General features: G+C 45.5%; 4 protein-coding genes across 4 annotated transcripts; 2 read left to right on the top strand and 2 right to left on the bottom strand.

Annotated features, from left to right (window-relative positions):
- Positions 1-4,009: 4,009 nt before the first annotated feature.
- Positions 4,010-6,925, top strand: PEX2_013890 (uncharacterized protein; the record flags this gene model as incomplete). Its single annotated transcript, XM_016738665.1, has 1 exon — positions 4,010-6,925. One exon carries the CDS (start codon positions 4,010-4,012, stop codon positions 6,923-6,925), a length of 2,916 nt encoding a protein of 971 aa, XP_016602559.1.
- Positions 6,926-7,556: 631 nt separating this feature from the next.
- PEX2_013880 (anticodon-binding domain-containing protein) lies at positions 7,557-8,449 on the bottom strand (the record flags this gene model as incomplete). The annotated part of the gene is made up of 3 exons (XM_016738664.1): positions 7,557-7,670; positions 7,737-8,247; positions 8,319-8,449. The coding sequence occupies 3 exons, from the start codon at positions 8,447-8,449 to the stop codon at positions 7,557-7,559; spliced, it is 756 nt and encodes a 251-aa protein (XP_016602558.1).
- A 2,904-nt stretch (positions 8,450-11,353) lies between these two features.
- PEX2_013870 (pentapeptide repeat-containing protein) lies at positions 11,354-12,510 on the top strand (the record flags this gene model as incomplete). The annotated part of the gene is made up of 2 exons (XM_016738663.1): positions 11,354-11,435; positions 12,023-12,510. The coding sequence occupies 2 exons, from the start codon at positions 11,354-11,356 to the stop codon at positions 12,508-12,510; spliced, it is 570 nt and encodes a 189-aa protein (XP_016602557.1).
- A 4,439-nt stretch (positions 12,511-16,949) lies between these two features.
- PEX2_013860 (uncharacterized protein) lies at positions 16,950-17,648 on the bottom strand (the record flags this gene model as incomplete). The annotated part of the gene is made up of 4 exons (XM_016738662.1): positions 16,950-16,966; positions 17,089-17,398; positions 17,455-17,538; positions 17,592-17,648. The coding sequence occupies 4 exons, from the start codon at positions 17,646-17,648 to the stop codon at positions 16,950-16,952; spliced, it is 468 nt and encodes a 155-aa protein (XP_016602556.1).
- Between the last annotated feature and the right edge of the window lie 6,896 nt (positions 17,649-24,544).

Here is a 24,544-nt window from a genome sequence, read left to right as displayed (position 1 = left end):
CACAGCGGAGCATATGCGCAGCCCCGGCTGTCCCCATCACTTCACCTCTCAATCATGTTGTTTTAGAGAAATCCAGCAACTCCCAAACTGAATGGGTGCGCCAAGGCTTGGTATATGATTGATTTCAAATCAATTCTTCTCTTGTTGGCAAAATGGCCAACAGCGTCTCGGTAGACCTGCAATTTAAGCTAGTAGAATGGGATAGGAATGGCCAATTGTTTCATCCAATAGCACAGGCTGAATACGACATCTCTAACCTACATAGTACATAAATGCGAGTAAGTCGTACTGAATATTACAACCTTGTAAAAGTAGATGAGAATATCCAAATGTAAATAGCCCCCAACCTAGACGGATATAGCAAAGGCAACCGAATCAACGTAAACTAGGGCTGCATGGAAGGGGTTTGATCAGGCCGTTCCTAGCCAAATTCCGTCATCACATATAACAGCGTTAGTCCCAAATCCAAGATATTAAAAGAAATTAAAGAAATTAAAGATCGTCGTATGTCAAGACTTTAAAAAAAGGGTTCGGAAGATGGCCTTATTCCCTACTCCGTTCTCCGTACTCCGTAATCGGCCACGAGGCACAAATGATCAACCGTGCATTAGTAGAAACCACACATGTCTTGAATCAAAGTGATACAACTGCGGATCCCCTGTGGAGTGAGTCGATCAAGGCCGTGCCTGAGCCTAGGGGCGATTGGATTTTTGACACCCCCGTCCGGAAGTATGTAGCTTCGGGAAGTGACAAATTTTCTAGGGCGCTAAATCAAAGTCAACCACCATATCATGACCCTGGCAAATTACAATTTTGTCTTGGCTAGGTTTCCTGTGTTTCCTGTGTTTCTCCGTGACAAGCTCCACCATTTCTTACAGCTTTGCCATTTTGATACACGGCTGCCTACAACAATCACGACCCCCAGCATTCCGGCTATTCGTCGATCTTAGACCTATGATACCAGTACCAGTTCGATGGAAGTACTTCGGAGCTAAAAAATGAACCGGGAGCTAGGCTTAACTACATATGATCCCTACTAGAACGGGGTTAACGGCCTAAATATTAGCATTTACCTAGATGGGACCATAGTTACTTTTTCGGTTATTCTCTTTTTTTTAAGAAAACAATAAAAGAAACAAAACACTGTATTTGGTCTCGATTATAACTATGGATATAATTTCTCCTATATAGGTAAGGTTCGTACTGTGAACTCTTTTTTTCTTTTTCCAACGGCGCCTTTGTGGGGGCTAAGACTGATAGGGGGACAAGCATCGGGCCGGGGATGGTGGAACTCGCGACTTCAAGCGAGTTATTGAGCAGTTTTTTCGTATTTCCAAATTTCCATTTCATTTTTGAATTGCATAAGGTGGAATTTCGGAGTATCTGCCCACGCGCTAGACTATAGAGAGCGTCATGGCCCCCAATCCGCCCCAATTTACTATAATGGGGGCTAGAATTCAATACTCCGTACCCAGGCCAAGATTGTCATCTCCCCTTAGGAGGATCATTACTGTACAAACTATGGCCCCAGTTGCAATCAGTCCCGAGTCCTTTTTTTCCACATATCTTCTGTTTTACCCGTCATTTGTGGGGGTCAAAAGTCCGACTCTGCTCGTGATAGTTCCCGTCGGCCCACCTCATTTGAAGATCCTGAGGTTTCTTTTCTTTTTTTTTTTTTTTACTTTTTCTTTTCTCACTGAGCTTCTTATGGATTAGAAAACCAATGATCATCTATCATGGATGTAATTAAGACGGTGAACAAGCGGGTAGTGGGCGCAAGGGTAAGTTTTAGTAGACCCGGCACTGATCGATTTACGCCAGTGGCGCACAAGAAATCTAGAAGTTGGTGTTGGTTTCTGAACTTGTGGGCCAGCAACGCTACCCAACCGGGACCTTTTAGATCATAAAACGATTGCGGGGGTCACTAGTAAACGCCCGTTGCTGGATATGGCCTTTTAAATACTTCATCGCGCCCGTTCTGTGTCTCCAATTGAAACCCTCCAAAAAAAAAGCTTTTGATTTACTATTGAGGGAATACTCGGATCGGGATACTAAACTGTATGTTGACTTCTTTTTACGAGTGCCGCTTTTTCCCTTATACTCTATCTTGGCCCCTTCCCACCCCCTACCACAGCGCTTGCAATCTTACAGGTCTGAGACCTATATAGTTCCTAATGTTTCCCAGAGGATCTGGCTCACAGCAACCATTTTCTTCCCCCAGGAATCAATCAAATCTGCCGGTCTCAGGCTCCCAATCTCACGCCGGGCATTCGTCTCCACTAGTCCAGTCAGTGGAAACTCCCGACTTTTCACCAAGCGTTCTTCCTGGGTCAGACTCTCACTGGCCCATTCAGCACATTCAGAGTTCTATTTCTGCTATACAAGGTGGTTTGCAATCAACACGAGGATCTGCACTGTCACTTCCCGCACATCATTCAACAACGAATACCAGAACGAGTCAGCCTCACACTCTGCCAGGCTCAAACTATCCCCTCACAGAGTCAACAGCGCACTCTTCTATTGAGGACACAACTCCTATTAAAGAAGAGATTGGGTCGGAAGATCCACGGTATGTCAAGCTAAATCGCCGTAAGACACGACCCGGTTCTGTGCTGACTAGGGCATCCCCTCCGCAGCGGCCTTGGCATCTCATCATACCCCATGTCAGTAGCATCAGACACTTATTTTGCTGGCCCAATGCAGCACAATACTCATCGTACGAAGTTTATCCAGATATGGTTTTAGGTGGTGTTTACTGACGCTTTCAGAATATGCCTGGACAAACCGGCCTTATCAGCCTATGCAACCACCAGGACAAATGAGCCCGCCATTTCCGTCTTCCCATTCGTCATACCCTTCATCGAGCTATCCGATGGGGTATCCCAATCACTCAAATGGGCCTCTGCATGGATATCAACAGCAAGAACATCAATTACCGGCATCTTATCTCGCTGGACCTATCAATCCTTCCCGTCATAGTCAGCCTCGAAGGTAACCTTGAAAGCCGATTGATTACCTGGCTTCGGAAAAAACTGACATTTCCAATTCAGTCCACCCATTGCTCGTCACTACCACTCTCAATCTGCTTCGGGCACTCCTCATTCAGAGCAGCCTCTCATGACGTCGTATGTGGAATGAACCGCTCCAAGTACAAAAAGTCCAATGATCTAGTCGCTAACATCCAGTGGCAGTCCTCCATCATATATGGTAAACCAACATCCCTACTATTTCCCCGACACATCGGCTATTCCGTGAGTTGAGTCAATGAACCCAAAAAATTTAAAATATACTAACTGGGAACTAAAACTAGACCACACCCTCCCTCGATCGGCTCTCAGCCACCATCGATGGCCACCGAGCCAATTTATTCTTCACCTGAATCAGCTGCCGCTACAGATCCCGACCATCCAGTTCGAGTACTTAGCTTGCGCCCGCGACCGCAATGCTGGGACCATGGCTGCAATGGTCGTGAGTTCTCAACATTCAGCAATCTTCTCCGTCACCAGCGAGAAAAATCAGGAGTGGTGGCCAAGGCTGAATGCCCAATATGCGGTGCGGTGTTTACACGTACAACAGCACGCAACATCCATGTTGCGCAGGGCAAGTGTAAAAGCTCAGCCAGGGAATCATCCGCTGATTAGATGGCATATGCACAATTTTGATTTCGGCGTTAAAGCGAAGGCGCTCGGTTCTAGCGAGACTATATTTTTCTTTTAATATTCGTGTGTATCTGGGGGAGCCCAAAAATTCTCTGAGAGAAAAGGCTTGTTGTCTCAATAGAACTTCTCGTACATACAATTTCTTGGCATCGGATAAATAGCGGCCACGTGATGCTTCGGCCCGTGCCATTTGTGAGTCAGTTTGAACTGCTCTCTCCATCACAGATCAATTCAATTTTACTGCAAGAATGCCTTATGTTTCTCAAGTCTTTCTAGAACTGCTCTATCTATCTCCATATCTGTGTCTATTACCAATACCTTTGTTGCCAGTCTGAATTGTAACAGTGCCCATGGCATCCATCTTCACCTATGACCCTGACCCACCTCGGGTGTCATCCCCGTGGTCAACTTCGGGATCATCGACTCCCCAAATCAACATATCTGGTAGTCGGGGTTTAGCTATCCGCACGCGTTCCAGCACCAATCCACTACGCGTCGACCCTGACTTGTTATCCAACTATGGAATATCCAAATTGGAGCCAGAACCCCAAGAGGGTCCCACTGAGTACAAATTGCACCTTCTGCTTCGACCTAGGCGCCCCTACCTCTCAATGTCGACTGGGCATGTAATAGCGGGTTCGTATCATCACCATTACCGCACCATTCCAAGCACGTCCATCTCTGTTTCTCCGAGTGTGGAACCAACCCCAAGACCCATGCAAGCCAAGTCTAGCCAGAGCCGTCATCAACGACTACAAGGGTTGACTACCCAGCTATTGTGGCGTTTGCAACAATCGTCACCTTTTCACTCATCCACCACCTCTAATCTTGTGGTGCCTGTGCTTCCCGAGGCAGCCCTGGAATTGGGTGTGCCCTCTAAACCCGCCCGCTTGCTTCCTGGTCTTGAAGAAAGTCAAGGTGCCTTGTATGAGATTGGTGTCAGCGATGATGGCACTTTCGTAGGCCTCACGCAAGATGAGCTGGATGAGAGTGTGACCAATCTCAGGGCTATGGCTGCCAGTCTTGGATGCAAGGTTGAGATCCTTCGCCGAGTTGTGGTTGGGAATTGTGAATGGGCCGAAGATTTACCATCTGCAACTGCCGATGAAGCCAAAAACAACACTGAAAGTCTCTGGGTCGCCGAGGCTCTGGTGAGTCCCGATCTGGACTTTTACAATATCTCTCCGATCAAGTCCAAGAACGACACGAAAACCACTGCAAACCCAGAGTTTTCCAACACGTCGGTCTTGGACGAGGATTACTCCCACACAGAGCAGATTCGCATTTCTCTCGCAGGTCCAAGCACCGCAGGAAAGACTTCTTTGCTGGGTACATTGACATCGTCTGCGCTTGACAATGGAAGAGGCAAAAGCAGGTTGAGCCTGCTCAAGCATCGGCACGAAATCACATCGGGCATCACCAGTTCGGTTGCCCAGGAGCTGATCGGGTACACGGCTGAGGTACCACCAACCGTGGTCAACTACGCTTCCGGCAATGTTGCCGGCTGGGATGATATCCATGCCACGTCGATGGGAGGCCGTTTGGCTTTCGTGTCCGATCTACCCGGCTCTGTTCGATATTTGAAATCTACCCTGCGAGGACTTGTCAGCTGGGCTCCACATTATGTGATGCTTTGCATTCCAGCTAATTGTGGCGCCGAGACACCCAGCGAACAGGCAGGAACTGAACAATCAGAAATTGATACGTGTTTATCATATCTAGAACTGTGCCTGAAGTTAGAGGTCCCTGTGCTGATTGTCATTACCAAATTGGATCTTGCGTCCCGCAGCGGACTACGAGACAATCTTGGGAGAGTTCTGTCTGCGCTCAAAACAGCCGGGCGACAACCTGCAATGTTACCTGCATCGCCTGCAGGTGACAAACCACTTGACCTTCAGCAAGTCAGCACGTTGGACAGCACCCAAGTACAGAAAGTGTGCGCAGCAGCTGATGGGAAATGGGGCAACACCGTACCTATTATGCTTACTAGTGCTGTGGATGGCTCTGGTATTGGAAAACTCCACGCCTTTCTTCGATCTCTTCCCATTCCCACACAACCTTCTCAAAGAACTCCTCACGTCCCTAAAGGACTGCCAATGCCCTCTAACAACTCCGCTAATATCTTTGATGTGGATGAAGTGTTTGCAATCCCTCCCTCCAAAGTCTATTCACTAGACTCGGAGAAAGGCAGCCAAGAAAACCGGGGTATGGTTCTCTGCGGGCTAGTCCGTCGCGGGAATATTTCCATTGGCGACGAAATGATCATTGGCCCCATCTTAGTGGATGTTCCAACTGACCAAAGCAATGAGCCCCAACCACCGGGAGGGTCACTGTCCCGCAGTGGGCCCGGCCCGCCGGGTGATTTCCCGGCATCTTTCCCGCAGACCTCGTTGTCTGGCAAAGACTCACAAGCACGATGGCAACGTATCCGCGTTGTCAGTGTAAGAGACCTCCGACTTCCTGTCCGCCGTCTAATTAGAGACCAAGTCGGAACAATCGGAATCGAGCCCATTGGGGTTTCAGAAGATGGCCGTCTACCACGTTTCGGTCGCATTCGCAAGGGCATGATCCTTTCAAACTTCCACGCCCCACCCTCGTCCTCGAATAGTACCTCGCCTGGCCCCTCCTTATTAGCGCTACCTTTCCACACAGGATTCACCGCTACCTTCCGGTCTACCGAGTTCTCGGCTCCAAATTCTCCTCCGCTCTTGCTTGGCGGTAATGCCATTGCATACATTGCCAATATTCGAGCTACTGTCCGTGTCATTTGCATGGCGTTAACTGGGACTGGCGAGGAACTATCTTCTGAACCGCCTTCTCCGTCGGAACCTGAATTCTTCAGCTTTGACGGCGATCAACATTCTCCTAGTGAGAAGTCAAATAGCAATCCTACAGCAAACAATACCATGGACGGCGCAGGTGATGCAGTCCGCCGCCGTCCCTCAGCAACGGATATTAGCAAAGTGATGTCTGGCGTTTCCTCTGCCTCCATTGTTGGAGCTGCTTCTTCCGCAGAAGCCCTCAAAGAGGATGTCAAGATTACATTTGCACTAGTATCGTCTGTTGAATGGGTGGAGCTTGGGTCTCAGATTCTTGTTATGCCTGGTGTCTCCACAGTGTCTGCCGCGTCTCAATCTGGGGCTACGGTAGCATCTGCACCTGGTTCTAGCTCTGTTTCTGGGACGGCATACATGTCAGGGTTAGAAGGGTTTGTGGGGACCGTCTGCGAGGTTGTTTCTGGGAGAGTTTCAGTTACGGAGAGCTAAGCTGAAATCCTGCAAATACCTCACAGCAATTTATGGCATACTTCTTTTTATCATTTGTGAGCGTCTTTCTGAGCCAGCCATCTAGATGTCTGCTTTCGGTGTTCATAGCAGGGTGGTTTTTTGTTGTTTCTATTCTCATCTTTGTCAATATCTGGACTGAGCGCTCACTAGCTGTCAAATAGGACAAATCTACAGAAATTCAAGGCTGAAGGGTGCAATATCATTGTCATAAGAAAGCGTTGTCGTAGCAATTGACTAGGATACTATGGATTGTCTCGTATTCTCGACTTGAGCGCACCGACCCGCCCAGAAGCAAGATACAAGGCAAATCGGTTGGTAGCAACGCAAACGGTCCAACTTGATGGCAAGCAGAGCCCGCGGAAAGCTCGTCCTCAGCATATAGTTTCTTAATAAGGCAGGCCATCCCCCAAACACAAGCGTTCAAGAACGTGCAGTGTTCCGTCGGATCCGCTTTCGGATCATCTCTATCCCCGTTGCAATATCTTTTTTTCGCTTGGGTATCTCCATCAACTTTGTTGATCAAGCGCCACCGAGACGCTCAGATCGACGCCAGACCTGTCCACAATTTCATCGGAGGACTGCGTCTCTGGTATTTGCATGATTGGGCACATTATCCACCTTTGCGCTGGTCGTTAGGAACACTCGGGTGGCGTGAGAAGGTGCTAGTCGAACCGATGGTGGCACTGGCATTGCGAAGTTCAATCTTCTTGCGCTCCATCTCGAGCTATATTCCACAGTATTAGGTCCGTTTGCTTTGTGATTGATAACTGAAGATAAATAAACAACTTACCACCTTGCGCACTCGAGCAAGAGCAGCCGTATCACCCTCCACAATCGAGCGACAGTCGTCCACGCGGTAAGGAGGAGCAATTGTCACGGCATCGGCGACGATAATGTTGTGGCCGTTCCACCGCGCGGGCATAGTGCGGCTGAAAGCATCAAATAGGTCCTGGGCCTGTGTAGTGACGCCCTTACCGCGACGCGCCTCGCGGTCAAGCGCTTCACCAATAGCCTTCGACTCGCGGGCCCTGAGCGCACGGGTATCGAGTGCCTGAATCGTGGGTTGTGCGTCTGTGAACGAGGACGAGCTGGAGTTCGAGGGCGGGGCGAGGGCAAGAATCTGGAAGTTCTGGATGCGCGAGATGGGGATCACACGGTAGTCGCCGTTCTGCGCCTGTTTGGCATCACCGGGGTTGGGTGCGGGGGCCGTGTTGATGGCCACGAGGTTGGTGATTGGGCATGCTGTGAAGATTGTACCTTCGAAAGTCGATTGGAGTGGCTGCGCGGTCGTGATACGAACGCTAAAACACGAGAACGGAATGGGTCAGCGCCTGCGACTTTGTGTACACCATCGTTGGCGGATAAGACTCACCGGGCACCGATCGCCCCGCTCAGTGCTGCCTCCAAGGGCACTATGGGTGTCGCCATCCCGGGGCTTACTGCGTTACCAGATTGTTTCTGCGCAGAGGCCTTTACTGAAACCTGGCGCTTGTTCTCCGCCATAGACCTATAGCTCTAGCCTCCACGTATGAGCTGCTCGGCGACCACGATAGGATGATCCCCTCCAGACGAAAGAGAATCCCGTTGACTGTTGATAGCGCAGTAGTCAAGTCCTATACGACGGGTCAGGACATTGGAAGCAGATCGGCACAAGTTGAAGTCGGCTTGCCCTGCAAGGAGCTATCGCACCCCGGATTGTTGGTCGAGGGTGGGCTGGACGCTGCTGTCAATCGGCTCCTCTGTTGAGAAACGAGCGTGGCTCAGGTGGAGCAGGCAAACAGGCACAACCCCAAAAGAAGAGAACAGAAAACAAGCACCACACCCAAACCAGGAATTTATGGGAGAACAATGGGCTTGAGGGCTTGCGATTAGATGGCAGGGTCGACGTTGCACGAATGCCCTTTTGGGTTTAGTGCTAACATTCGATTACTTCATCGTCGCCTCAGGCAACGATCTCTATAAAACAACATAAATCACGACGTTATTGAGTGATTCCATTGTCAATAGGTGTTGGAATAAAATTATTTCTTGGTGTAGGGTTGAAGAATATAATACATATGCCCTACTGACTGGTCAAAATCCAAATATACATATATACGCAGGCAATATGTTCTACTAGTGTCTTTAAATAAGTAGATATTGCCCCTCCAGCGGGGCTCGGTAGTGATATATCTATTGTTGAAGGTCACAAATTATACATAGAAAAATTTCTTCCACAAAGCATGCTTTTTTACTGCCTTCGCATACATCTAAAAAGGCATCTCCAAAGACCAACCAATGCGAAGGGGTAGAGCGGCCAACGGTCAACCTTGGAAATGTATGGTTTTGTAGAGTTTTAAGACGTCACAAGCAGCAGACTCATTAGGTTGAAGGATGACCTAGCGCCATAGTTACCGGCTCGGCTGGTTTAAAAAAATGGCAACCTGTGGGGTTCGACCCCATGCCTCTTTCGAGACCAGAATGGTGAAAGAGGAACTCTCTTGGAGTCTGGCCTTAGACCGAACTCGGCTGATTAAAAAAAATGTGAGCTGTGAGATTCACCCACGCCTTTTTCGAGACCAGAATGCACACGGAAACAGTAAAAGAGGAAATTCTCTTGATTCTGTGATATTATTAGTTTTAATTCAATCAAGAATCGAAGATTGGCCACTAACCTAGCGCCATAGACCGAACTGAGGTAGAATTATTCTTTTACTGCCTTTATATATATCCAAAAAAAACTATCGAGAGAGAGTATCAAAAAAGACCATCAAAAAAGATATCTAAAAGACCATCTAAAAGACCATCTGAAAAGACCATCTGAAAAGACCATCTAAAAAGACATCAAGGCCGCAAACACAGCCGACTATCTATACCAAACATTGCTGTACACGATATTTCTGTCAAATTATATAGGCGCGATGGCGTCTAGAACCTGCCGTACCTACCTCACTCCGGCCTCCGACCTTACTTAGGCTGTGACGAAGTGCGATAATAAAACCAACTCTCTTAACAGGGCTATTCGCTCACTAGAAACACGATGATGATGATGAATTCATTGACCCGATTTAGCTCGCTATTACATACATGCTGCTATGCGGGGGTTGCGTCCCAGAGCCCGCCCCCGATGACAAGAAGGTGTCCCCTTCTCTTTGCAAGCACCTTTCACCCTTTTCTTCTTCATCTCCCACTTGTTATCTCTCCCCTTTCTCCACCTAGCTCCCCGAGTCACCGAGTCCCTGCATCTATATGAGCGCTCGGTTTGAGAACTCATCACAAGGATCACAATCTGCTAGCAATCCAGTCAACACAACTGGACCAAACTATCCCACGTCCAAAATAAGGGGATCATACCCAGGCACCACAAGTCTAGAATTCATTCTCCTCTTACACACTCCAAAACCTACACCTCTACCACAATAGGACGAGGAACTTTGAGAGCTTTTCCAATTTCTTTTCTTAAAAAAACTCTTTTTCGTTTTCTTTATGGCCGATAGAAATCAAGGCCAGAACGGCGAGGGGGTAAACAACCCCCATAATACCCAGGCCCAACAGGGCCGTTCCCAATGGCACAATCGCTGTAGCTCTGCAAAGAGCTGTCGCCGTCGCCACCGCCAGTGGCAGCGGCGAGAGGAGTTCAGTACTATATAATAAGATGTAATATAATACTAATAAAATGTATTGGAGAAAATTGCTGCTCGTTCTAGAGCAGAGCTGCTCGATACTTTTATAGAAGTTGGTTACCCGCCTCCTACACTGGATTTCGTCCCTTCTACACCCCGAATCCTGCAATAAACCCTTCAATCGGTCCTTACATAGATCATTACCAGCCATAGTAGCTCGCGCTGAGCGCGACTCACAGCAATCACCCCAAACACAGCAACCACCTCAGGCAAAGCAACCACCTTGCTTTGCCTGGGGTGGTTGCTTTGTGTGGCAGCCTTGGATCTGGTCCCCAAACCAGATACTCGGGCTCAATTCTGCCAGCGATGGGATGCCACGACCACTCCAACAGTGCCTCCTCCTAGTGTCTTGCGGGAGTGCACCGCTTGCTCAGAAAGTCATACCGAGTTCAACATGATCCAAAACAGTTCGGCCAACTCGGCGGTGGCAGGATGAAGGAGACTACACTATCATGAAATCTCTCGAAGTCAGAGTTGTCAAAGGCATACTAAGGTGCAGTGTAGGGTGTCGGATAAAGAGCGGAGTCAGTGAGATATATAGTATATCGAATAGAGAGAGGCACTGACCAAGGCGTAGTGTCAGATTTCATAGTCTAGAACCTAGCTTCTACAACTCTCTACTTAAGGATCTCACGTTCACTATGCACTTCAACGAAGTCCTCTCTTGACAGGTTATGAGCCCGGGGAAGCTCTATTCAACCTTCCTCATCATCGTCAGCTTCATCCTCCATCGGCCTCTCCATCGATGCCGTCACCGTCATCGTTATCGACGCCATCCTCAGCATTAACATCGTTAACCGGCCAGGCCATACCCCTACCTATAAACGGTATCACATACAAACAATCTCATCAGTATGCCCTACCCAAGGGTTTACTCGCATAGAGTTTTCATCCTACACTTTTCATCCTATACAAACAATCTACTACCCACACAGCTAAGTGCCTCTCCTACAATACACCTTTTTATCTCCTACTAACACGGCCAAGTACCTCTCCTACGATATACAGCTTTATCAATTGCCTCTCTATTCGATATACCTTTCAAAATAGCTTCAACCACCAGCTTTGCAGAGCTAAAGCTCTTAGAGCTTACGTCTACCCTTATAGGCAAATCTAACTTTGCTTTATGGTCTACCGCACTTAAGTACGTACTCGATTACGAAATAACAATCTTAATTTTTACGTGATCTCACAGATACCCTCCTCTTATCACAAGACTTATTCGTTAACCTAGTAGCTAACAAAGAAGGGCACAGCGGTTCTGAGAAATAGCTATTATCGAAGAGAAACTATCTTCCCCTTGCTCTCTCTATGTAGGTTACAGGTAGGCTGACTACTATATGCAATACCTACTCTGCTGATCATAGAACGCAAGCCATTATGGAGAGCTAGAACATTGCTCAAAAACTGATAGAATCCATCAACTCGCTCATTAACACTACTGTTTCGTCCTTCGATGAGGCTACCTTCGATGAGGCTACCTTCGATGAGGCTACCTTCGATGAGGCTACCTTCGATGAGGCTACCTTCGATGAGGCTACCTTCGATGAGGCTACCTTCGATGAGGCTACCTTCGATGAGGCTACCTTCGATGAGGCTACCTTCGATGAGGCTACCTTCGATGAGGCTACCTTCGATGAGGCTACCTTCGATGAGGCTACCTTCGATGAGGCTACCTTCGATGAGGCTACCTTCGATGAGGCTACCTTCGATGAGGCTACCTTCGATGAGGCTACCTTCGATGAGGCTACCTTCGATGAGGCTACCTTCGATGAGGCTACCTTCGATGAGGCTACCTTCGATGAGGCTACCTTCGATGAGGCTACCTTCGATGAGGCTACCTTCGATGAGGCTACCTTCGATGAGGCTACCTTCGATGAGGCTACCTTCGATAATACATAACTCGCATCCCCATACGTTTACTACCGTCAATCAGGTAAATAACACCCGCGTCCCTTCCCTTTCCATCTGATACCTCTCTCTTCTTCTCTGTGAGATACCTCCCATCTTTCACATTATTATACTTCTTGTCAAGTGTCTCATCACATAGCCTTTATTATCCATTTCTCATCATCCGGTTCTATATCCCCTAATCAAGAAATTCGAATGTGGCACCAGTGACTTTGAGTTCCACTACCGAGAGGAGTATAACGCTCACATGGACTATTACGATCATTGGGTGGAGTGCGAGACCTGTGACCAGCAATTTCGGACCGAGGATAGCTGTGAGCAGCATATGGATAAGCCCAGCCAAGTAGGCTGGATGTAATTCTATCATCAATCAATCAATTAATCAATCGATCAATTAATCAATCAATCAATTAATCAATCAATCAAAGTTCAATTAACCTGTTGCAGTCTAACTAGTTGCGTATGACTATGTAGGCACTTCTTCCAACTGAAGCAAGAACTCGAGTCCAACGCCAAGTCCCAGAGGAGTGTATAGATGGTGATCAAAAAGAGCGTGGAATCAGCCCATTCCTGTAACCCGTAAATCCCGTAAATCCAAACCCATACTAAATCCCATACATAAGAAATTATTTAATGATTGCTGTGGAGTGCACCTTCTACCTTCTAACTCCTACTTTCTCGCTCTCACTTCTCACTCTCTGTATCCCCCTGCCTCAGTTTTAATTAGTGGTGGTGTTCTTGGTGGCCAGTTTATCGGCATGGTTGTTATCCCTGGCTGAGTTTCTCGTTCTATAGCTTTATTCTCGTCATTGGCTAATACCTATCGTCTTCTATACCTAGATCTACTGCCGTAAGGCCTACCGGTTCGTCGTCGTTATTGTCCTCGATCCTAATATATTGGAACTGCTGGAGGAGACCTATTTAGTGTATAAATTTGACCACGTAGCGGGTGGCCTGCGGGTTCGAAATGATCTTGTTGTAATCTATCTTGATACCGAGATCATATAACTAGTCCTATAATTTCGTGCGTGGGATAATATACCGCGGGCACTGTATTAGGATATGTTTAAGCGTCTGCGAGCCCTTATCGTATAAGCACCGGTTAGACTCTGCCGTATTAATCTTGAATAAGAAGTGTCGTAATCCGATCCGTATTGTACGTATCTAGATCAGGATTACACACTGCGGCTTTGTCAGTCCTTTGTATAGTCGGAGTATCTTCTTATTCAGCACTTATACTAAGCGTTTTGTCGGCGCAGAGGTTATCTCCCGCTCCTACTGCCACTCCTATCACTTTCTAATTCGCTAGCGTACTATTCTCTTAGTAGCTGCGGCGAGGTAGATAATCGGTTCTCCCGTCCTATTCCCAGTCGTAACTCCTATCCCCGCGCTAAAAAGCGCTGTACCTTACGCTTTACAGTCAGTATATTTATTACTGTCTACACTAAAGTATACGGGGATCTACCTGATAGTGATATCAGTTGGTTAGCTTTGTGACCGGATAGCTCGTACATGGTTATATATCAGTCTAATTACATACTGGCCGGATAGTCGCTGTAGGTTTTAGACTGCCTAGATGGCAGCCTGGCTATCAGAGAAAATAGTCACTTCTCGAACTGTTTGGTATCCTTTATTATCGGTCCTGATTTTTGCGAGTGCTATCTTAATACCGCTGAGCTCGGCAGCGTATACTATAGACTGGGAGTCTGTCCTAAGATACCTTCTTTGTGAGCTTATACCTTGTAAGAGGTTGACCATTGATGTGCCAATGTGTCCCGCGAGTCCGCTTCCATCTGTGAAGATCATGCTGGCCTCATTTGTGCACGCCGCACTATCATAAATGCTGTCGTGGGTTTTTATTGCAGCTTCCTGGTTCTTAATACAGTAAGGGATCGGTGCCTCCCATGGAGCTAGCACGAATGCTTGTTTTTCTTCCCATTTTTCTCCCATTTGTAGTCGTGTAATTCTATCATCATAAAAGGGGACCAAAAAATTATTGTATAAATAAATGGAGGGAGTTCAGGTAATTTCCGGTAGTTGAGAAATACGACGGTTCATAAATGTAGGACATTGCCCATATTAACGCTTAATTATACGTTATGATGATGCGGCATCTAACTGTAAGGTTGGTACTCCGTAGACCCCATCGCATGTAATTTGTTTACCGCCTATTATCGCCTTTCTCTCACCTGTAGGCTTTTTCGTGAAACTAGCTCTAATGGATCTAGAACGATTCAAAGGCGCGTGCCTAAGCTTAGGAAGGCTACTTACTGTGACAAGTTTGGCTTCGGCGGTGAGGTGAGCGGGATATAATTGGTTAGACTTTAGAGTATGTAGACTAGAGTAGTAAAGGGGAAGGGAAAGGGACGATGGTATAGTAGAAAGGATAGTAGGAAGGCTTTATCATTGGGAAATAACGGATTTATAGGATTTTTTACTCTATATAGGTACGAATACTGTCACATTTAGTGCTTATTTTCTGAGGCATTCATGTATTCGGCCACAGGTATGTTTAGTACTGAGTTTCTGCGTCTACCTAGGTAGAACCTGCCGTAATACACGGTAATTTTAGCACTCTCACGTGATAAGACAACCCTAATCATATCCATAAATATTTATGAGAGCGATAATTGACATTGGCTTCATAATCCAACGTATACCTAGGTTAAATAATTGAGACCGCTTTACTACCCAAGGTGCATGGGACCTTAAATCCTTATACACCTACTGTAGTTGAGTTTATATCCTATCTCTAGCCAAGACAGACCAGTCCATGATCAACTGGTTCTTAAGGACGAAACAGTGCGCGACACGATGTGCTCATGTCAAAAATGATGTAATCGTGTGATACGCGCTGGAGTGATATCGAGATATCTGCCCTAGTACGTTTCTGAATGGCACTTAGAACAAATCATAATTTGCAAAGAATGCAAGATAGAAAAGAAACCCTGGTGAGCTGTGCTGTGGGGAGAGAGAGGGAGGAGGTAATATTAACTATTAAAGAGGGGAACGCTTAAGGCTGTATGCTCTGAGGCATACGGGTCGATTCAGTAAGCGCAGTTCAGTTTCATACTCGACTCTGCCTACAAAGGATCGAGGACATGCAGCCCAAGAAGTCAATTCAGAGAGGTGTAGAGGTGTGTTTTATTCAATCTATCTCTTCCTACTACTTATATCCTCCAGCTCCCCAAGAATGGTCAGCTGCTTACGCGGCCTTGTGATATCTTTTTATATGTAGATAACGACAGTAAAAAAAAGTATGCTTTGTGTAAGAGACTTCCTATGTATAACTTTTGATGACCTTCATTGATTCTAAAGGAGGCAGATTTTCCACTTTCGTCTGTTTCAATTCCTCTTCGCAAGATGTGTTAATGAGCGAGTTGATAGATTCTATCAGTTTTTGAGCAATGTTCCAGCTCTCCACAATGGCTTGCGTTCTATGATCAGCAGAGTAGGTATTGTATATAGTGGTCAGCCTACCTGTAACCTATATAGAGAGAGTAAGGGGAAGATGGTTTCTCTTCGATGACAGCCATTTCTCGGAACCGCTGTGCCCTTCTTCGTTAGCTACTAGGTTGACGAATAAGTCTTATGATGAGAGGAGGGTGTCTGTGAGATCACGTAAAAATTGAGATTATTGTTTCGTAATCGAGTGCGTACTTGAGTGCGGTAGACCACAAAGCGAAGTTAGATTCGCCTATAAGGGTAGACGTGAGCTCTAAGAGCTTTGGCTCTGCGAAGCTAGTGGTTAAAGCTATTTTGAAAGGTGTGTCGAATAGAGAGGTACTTGGCTGCGTGGGTAGTAGATTATTTGTGTAGGATAAAAACTCTACACGAGTAAACCCTCGGGTAGGGTATGCTGATAAGATTATTTGTATGTGATACCGTTTATAGGTAGGGGTATGGCCTGGCCGGTTAACGATATTAATGCCGAGGATGGCGATAATGACGATGACGATGACGGTGTCGATGAAGAGGCCGATAGAGGATAAAGCTAACAATAATGAGGAAGGTTGAATAGAGCTTCCCGGGCTTATAATCTATTAAGAGAGGGCTTCGTCGAAGTGCATAGTGAATGTGAGATCCTTGAGTAGAGAGTTATAGAAGCTAAGCTACAGAGAGACTATGAAGTCTGATACCTCTTCTCTTTTACAAAATCTATGAAAAAAAAGCGAAACTGTTAATATAGGTAATGGTGACAATAATATAATTGTCAGATTTGATAGTCTCTCTGTAGCTTAGCTTCTACAACTCTCTACTCAAGGATCTCACATTCACTATGCACTTCGATATAGTCCTCTCCTGACAATAATGTTCTAATTCGTAAACTCATAAAAAAATGAATAATAAGAAAACCATCAAAAAGACAAAAAGACAAAAAGACAAATAACAAAAAAACAAAAGACAAAAAACAAAAAACAGCCCGCCGGCTACGGCCCCAGATCAACTATATAGTAAAAAAAGGTTAGCAACGGTCAGAGCCACACATAAAGAAGATACGTAGGCAGGATTAGGGCTAAGGTAGGATAGAGGGAGGGACAGGCAGGGTAGATATATAGGTACACATACTCTCGAAGTTGTCCTCTTGGGGGAGGGGGAGAGAGGCGTTGGTATTCTGCGGCGGACGCCGCATCTCATCTCCCACCGTGCTAGAGGTGGTTGGCTGAGCCATCCCAACAGGCGGCGCGTTAGCCTGCGCAGCCTCCTGTTGGGGCGGCTCGACGTTGCCGCCGGGGCGGAGAAGCGCGCCCGTCATCACGGGCTCGGGCTCGGGCTCGGGCTCAACCCAGCCATGGTCGAGGTCCATGGGGGCCTCGTGGAAAGCGCCGTGGCCTCCCCCTTGGCCGCGACCACCACGGGCCGCCGAGGGGAACTCTTGCTGAAGTCCATGTTAACTTATCTCTATCCGATAGAGAGACAGGGGTAATGTCTTACAGCGAGCTGACGCTCGACTCGAACCTCGATGGAATCATCGAGGAGCTCCGCTCGGAGCTGCTGCCGACGGGCAGCGATCTCATCCTGTTTATATTTTATTAGTATTGTATTATATCTTATCATATAGTAAGTAGTACTAACTTCCTCTTGCTGCTGCCGCCAGCAAATCCAAAGTTATACATAGAAAAGTCCATTTCATAAATTAAGCCTCTCTCCACCTTTTTCTACCGTTTATCTATACAACTGAGATGAGCAGCAAATTATATACAAAACAAAGACGTTAAAAAAGACAACAAAAAAGACAACAAAAAAGACAACAAAAAAGACAACAAAAAAGACAACAAAAAAGACAACAAAAAAGACAACAAAAAAGATATATCACAAGGTCGCAAACGCGGCCGACTATTCTTGTCCAATTAATTCAAGAAAAAGAAAAATATAAAAAGTTAAGATTCAACAGGTTGCCCTACATAAATAAATATTGGCTTCTTTTCTATGGAACGCCCCTCTATGTATGACCCACGGATTAAAAATGATAGAGCCAATTAGATTACGTATGTTGTAGGTAAAAAAACAAAAAGAAATGTGAGCTGTGGGATTCGAACCCGCGCCTCTTTCGAGACCAGAATACACACTGAAACAGTGCAAGAGGAAGTTCTCTTGAGTCTATGATATGATTAGTGGGGATTCAATTAAGAATTGAAGTGACAGTTGATGACTCACCTGGCGCCTTAGACCAACTCGGCCAAACTCACGATTGAGTGCTTTTGTTCAGTGTTTTGGGATACTTAAGGATGTCCTTTTTTCCTTCCATAAGTGAGGTGTTAAAAAAAGTATACTTTATATGATAAACTTTATAAGACTAGTTAGCTTTATATAGCCTTATAGTGTATTTTTGTTGAATATACTATGTATACTAAGTTATAAGTTCTTAGTAGGAAAAAGATAGTATTTAGATGAAATAAAATGTTAAAACTTCTAGTTTAAGCATATCTATATATAGGATCATTCTGACTACCACTGTTTGCTCCTACTCTTCTCTCTAATATACTCTTAATTATTATCTCCTTAGACTGGCTTGCTTTATCTTTAGAGGTATTTATTTAGATATAAATCCTAGATTTCTACTATTCATAATAACACCCTCTTTATATATATAATAAATATTTAAGAATTATGAAACTTAAAAAATATTTATTAATAGCTTTTTTATCATTCTATATCCTTAAGTACCTCAAAACACTGAACAAAAGCACTCAATCGTGAGTTTGGCCGAGTTGGTCTAAGGCGCCAGGTGAGTCATCAACTGTCACTTCAATTCTTAATTGAATCCCCACTAATCATATCATAGACTCAAGAGAACTTCCTCTTGCACTGTTTCAGTGTGTATTCTGGTCTCGAAAGAGGCGCGGGTTCGAATCCCACAGCTCACATTTTTTTTAATCAGCCGAGCTCGGCCAAACTCCAAGAGAGTTCCCTCTTTCGCTATTTACATTCTGATCTCGAAAGAGGCGGGGGTCGAGTCCCACAGGTTGCATGGTTTTTTTACCTCCACTGGTGAGTCGCGCTCAACGCGAGCGGCGCACTCCGATGGTACTATAACGTCATACTTGATCTTAACAAAGGTGGTCTATAAGGGCTTTTTAAGGCCGGTACTTCTTGGTGATATCTAGTATGTTTAGAGTGGTTGAAAAAAGTAATGACTTCTTCGCTGCGATATATATATTTTCAGCTTCTAGTAATATGACCTTTAATACCATGACTACAGCTTTTCGATTTTCTTTAGATTAACGCATAGTGTTTAAAAAGTCTTACTAATAGCAATATAATCAGAATAAAACCAATCAACAACGTTATTGTTGAGATATGAGTAAAGAATATATCGCATTTACTATATGGTATTTAAAAGGAGGAAGTTGTTGCAGGGATCTGCCGGTACGATGGAAGCGGTGAAGCGGTAGGACTTTCCGCTTAACGGAACGTCAACAAGCACAGTAACGGCTCGGTCTATTGATCCATCCCGGTCTCGTAGAGCTAGGTATCTTATACTCCGGACAGGGTGATCGATTCGATTCCCTCTTATCTTTCATCAAGTGCTAATTTTGGTATCACATACTGGAACTGCTGGAGGAGATCTATTCGGTGTATGAATTTTAAGCAATGTTCCAGCTCTCCATAATAGCCTGCGTTTTATGATCAGCAGAACCCGCATTACATATGGCGATCAGCCTATCTCTAGCCTGCCTAGAGAGAACAAGGAGAAGATAGTTTCTTTTCGATAATGACCATTCCTTCAAACTCACTATATACTTTTCGTTAGCCACCAGGTGATCGAACAAGTATTGTAACGTCTGTTTAGATAGATGCGAAGGCTGTAAAAGAAGTGACTAGAGCTCGGTTCATCGATGAACTCCCAAGATCAGCTCACTGAATGACCAAGAATATCATGTGACTTTAGAGCTCGGCTCACTTTGATATCAGATGTTGGGCGGTCGCCTCCTTGGTGTGTGCCGTTTGGCAGTAGTCCGGCAAAGGAAAGTGTGCTAGGAAAAGAAGGTGCGCATCAATTTCTCATACTCGAAGACCGGTGCCCAGTGATCAAGGGAAAACCCAGTGGAAGATGTAATTACTATTGCGGAGGAGTAAAAGAATATACAACCAGTGGGATTTACCCACGCCTTTTTCGACCAGGATGCTCACTGAAACAGTGAAGGAGGCGATTGTTAAGCCTACGTTAGTCAAAAATTATATATACATGGAAAAATCTCTTGCATAAAGTGTGCTTTTTTTTACCGCATTTCTATATAACTGATAAGACCTCTAGAACAACCATCTTAAAAAGACCAGCTAAAAATACACCAAAAGGCCGCAAATGTGGCCGACCATTCTTGTACTTGTGAATCGTAACATAAGATAATGAACAATGCTATCTGAAATTTAGCTGCTACAAAAGGTTATATGAGTAGATACTCTGCTTCAGATTAATCATGCTGTGCCCAGGACAACTTATACAAACGGGCTGTAAAAAGCCTTGATCTACACAAAAGACTGTTCTATAAGCCCATATGTCCTCTTTCCTTACTACATTTATGGACATTTCCTTCCCCCTCTCCCTTACGTAGTCATCTACTATAGATCTGTCCTCCCATAAACTTCGCAATTAACATGTCCAAGAACCTCCCTTCATTTCTCGATTTCTTAATTCCCCGTTGACACCAACATGCTCTTCATCAAAAGCATACCAAAATCCTTGATTCTAGATACAATAATTGCAACGAAGCAACACATCTTCTAGCCCACACACTTAGTATTGGTAAGCCAGTTATTAGAGCCTAGATAGGTCACTCTCGTTGACCTAATGCTCCATCTATGGAATGGGGAAGAATCAGACAGCCATTGGCTGGGATGCGGCAAGTCTCGAGCATGTAAGACCTCGACCATAGAATAATTGAACAGCTTTTTGACAACTGGCTTGTTGAAAATTGGTTTGATGATCACTAGCATCACTTTGTGGACCAACGGTGTACCTGCCGCAGGAATATCATCAACAGCCATTAATAACACGCTATTTCATGTAATCTGTCTCGTTTCCCTTCCTCTTCAGCCTAGAGCTTTGCAAGTTGATCTGACCGATTGCAATAACCCATCTCGCCCAGATCTCCTTTGTCAGTGCCGGATAGGTATAAATTGTCTTCTTCCGTCTTGGGCACTGCTAGATACTGTAGTTCAATCTGAAGGTAGGTCTGTCGAGCTAGCCAGAATGCTAATAAGACTCCCGGTAGTAAGTCTATCTAGTCTACCATATTCTGCATAGGAAGCTTTCTAGGGTGGAGCGCGCGAGTGCTGGGATTATCTCATTTTGAAGATGCTCCGCTGTATAGGTAAGGCCTTGAGCGGATAACGGTGGTAGGATGTTGAAGTGGTTTATCTACTAAAGTATCTTACTCGAGACCTTGAATTCTTTTTTAAAGTAATATATCTTATAAGCTAACTAGATACTATAGCCGATATTTATAGAGCTTTATACCGGATAGGTATAAATTGTCTTCTTCTATCTTAGATACTACTAGATACTATAGTTCGATCTAAAGGTAGGTCTGTCGAGCTAGCTAGAATACTAATAAGACTCCCGGTAGTAAGTCTATCTAGTCTACTATATTCTGTATAGGAAGCTTTCTAGGGTGGAGCGCGCGAGTGCTGGGATTATCTTATTTTGAAGATACTTCGCTGTATGGGTGAGGCCTCGAGCGGATAACGGTGGTAGGATGTTGAAGTGGTTTATCTGCTGAAGTATCTCGCTCGAGACCTTGAATTCCTTTTCAAAGTGACATGTCTTGCAAGCTGACCAGATACCATGGCTGATGTTTGCGGAGCTTCATCCGGAGGGAGAAATAATCGCGTGGGGCAAAGCCAGCCTCCGAGAAACGAAAGATGGGCTGGGTATGAAGGTATTACCACTCAATTCATTCACAAAGATAGTTTACCCGGTGATCTCAACAGCCAGTAAGGTGAGTGTATCGTTTTCTTTTCCCCCCATCCTCTGCAATGCCAAGAGCTTGAATCTCGTGGTAAAAGTGATTTTCAGCTTGGCAAAGCTGAACCGCCATAACTCGATTTTCGGGGTTTGGAAGACTAGAACCCTAGTGTAAGTTGTCCTGAAGGAAGATAAAGGAGTAATGTAGAATGAAGAAGTAGATCCTGTTAGGGGGAAGGGGTTATGTGTTTAATGCTAGGCAGGCACGTACGGCAGGTATCTATCTACCTATGGACCTCTACCTATGCATATTATGTACCTAGGTAGGCAGGTACGCAGGCAGTAAATGAGGTAATATTCAAGTATACAGCCCTGCGGTCCTAGGGTTACCTACATACCCCGGGCCTATATACCTCCTACAAACATACCCACCTAGGGGAAGTACTACCACAGTATTTTGTTAGAATACGTCTTCTTCGGAATACGGTAGTCTTTAAGAATACGGGCCGCACGTTATACGCGCCATATGTGAAGGACTCGGTGCCTCTCTTAATACTATACGCGATACCACTCGTTGACGGAGTTAGGATGGCATTTCTCTAAGTGTGCACTGTCTTACGCTGATGGTAGGTATATAGTTGCTTTGGCTTATTAGGAGTGTCCTTTGGCTTGTTGATATGGTTGCAGATTGTGTTTGTGTCGTAGAAGATGGGATCTGAACTGAAGTTAGGCTGAATAGTGAGACATCGATTATTGGAGATAATGAACTCAAGCACAATAACCGCCTCGATTACAACAGCCGCCTCGAGCGCAATAAGCACCCCAAGCACAGCAACATTATGGCACCTTAGATCTGGTCCCCAAACCAGATACTCGGGCTCAATCCTGCCAGCGATGGGATGCCACGACCACTCCAACAGTGCCTCCTCCTGGTGTCTTACGGGAGTGCACCGCTTGCTCGGAAAATATCGAGCAATTCTGCTCGAAGCTGCTGCCTATTGGCAGCGATTTCTTCCTATTCATGTTTTATCAGTATTGTGTCATATCTTGTTATATAGTAGTACTAACTTATTCTCGCCGCTGGCGGCGGCGACGCTTCCTTGCGCCGATTGTAGCGGGGGTTAGGGCCTTGGTGGCCCTACCTAAGTATCTTAGGGTTGGTACCCCCCTCGCCGTTCTACCTAGGGGAACTCTTCCTGAAGTCCATGTTAACTTGTCTCTATCCGATAGAGAGATAGGGGTAATGTCTTACTGCGAGCTGGTGCTCGACTAATACTTCTATAAAAGTATCAAGTAGCTCTGCTCTGAGCTACTACCGACGGGCAGCAATTTCTTCCTGTTTATGTTTTATTAGTATTGTATTATATCTTATTATATAGTAGTACTAACCTCCTCTTGCCGCTACTGCTGGCGGCGGCGACGGCTCCTGGCAGAACCACGGCGATTGTGCCATGGTGTGCGGCCCTATTGGCCCTGGGTATTCTGGGGGTTGGTACCCCCTACCAGTCTGGCCTGGTCGGTTATCGGCCATTTGGAGACGTGAAGAAAGTATTTCTTTTTTTGACAAAAATAAAAAGATGCAACTTGTGTTTACCCGATTGACGGTAGTAAACGTATGGGGATGCGAGTTATGTATTATCGAAGGTAGCCTCATCGAAGGGCGAAACAGTAGTGTTAATGAGCGAGTTGATGGATTCTATCAGTTTTTAAGTAATGTTCCAGCTCTCTATAATGGCTTACGTTCTATGATTAGTAGAGTAGGTATTGCATATGGTGGTCAGCCTACCTATAACCTACATAGAGAGAGTAAGGGGAAGATGGTTTCTCTTCGATAACAGCTATTTCTTAGAACCGCTGTACCCTTCTTTGTTAGCTACTAGGTTAATGAATAAGTCTTATGACGAGAGGAGGGTATCTGTGAGGTTATGTAGAAATTGAGATTGTTGTTTCGTAATCGAGCGCGTACTTAAGTGTAGTAGACCACGAAGCAAAGTTAGATTCGCCTATAAGGGTAGACGTGAGCTCTAAGAGCTTTGGCTCTGCGAAGCTGGTAGTTAAAGCTATTTTGGAAGGTGTGTCGAATAGAGAGGTAATTGATGAAGCTGTATGTTGTAGGAGAGGTACTTGGCTGTGTGGGTAGCAGATTGTTTATGTAGGATGAAAACTCTGCGCGAGTAAACCCTTGGGTAGGGTATGCTGATGAGATTGTTTATATGTGACACCGTTTGTAGGTAGGGGTATGGCCTGGCCGGTTAACGATGTTGATGCCGAGGATAGCGATGATGATGATGACGGTGACGGCGTCGATGAAGAGGCCGATGGAGGATGAAGCTGACGATGATGAGGAAGGTTGAATAGAGCTTCCCTGGGCTCATAACCTGTCAAGAGACGACTTCGTCGAAGTGCATGGTGAACGTGAGATCCTTGAGTAAGTTGTAGAAGCTAAGCTACAGAGAGACTATGAAGACTGATACCTCTTCTCTTTTACAAAATCTATGAAAAGAAGTGAAACAGTTAATATGGGTACGAAAACTTATAGGACTCAGGGTTCAAACCCCCTTTTATAGGTGATTTAGTGCCTGAACGCCTGACTTTAGAACGGCAGAAAAATTAAGA

This window comes from Penicillium expansum (assembly GCF_000769745.1).
Source record: "Penicillium expansum strain MD-8 chromosome Unknown contig44, whole genome shotgun sequence".
Taxonomy (NCBI): Eukaryota; Fungi; Ascomycota; class Eurotiomycetes; order Eurotiales; family Aspergillaceae; genus Penicillium; species Penicillium expansum.
The sequence above is the reverse complement of the archived record's forward strand: the minus strand, read 5'-3'. Positions and strand labels throughout refer to the sequence as shown.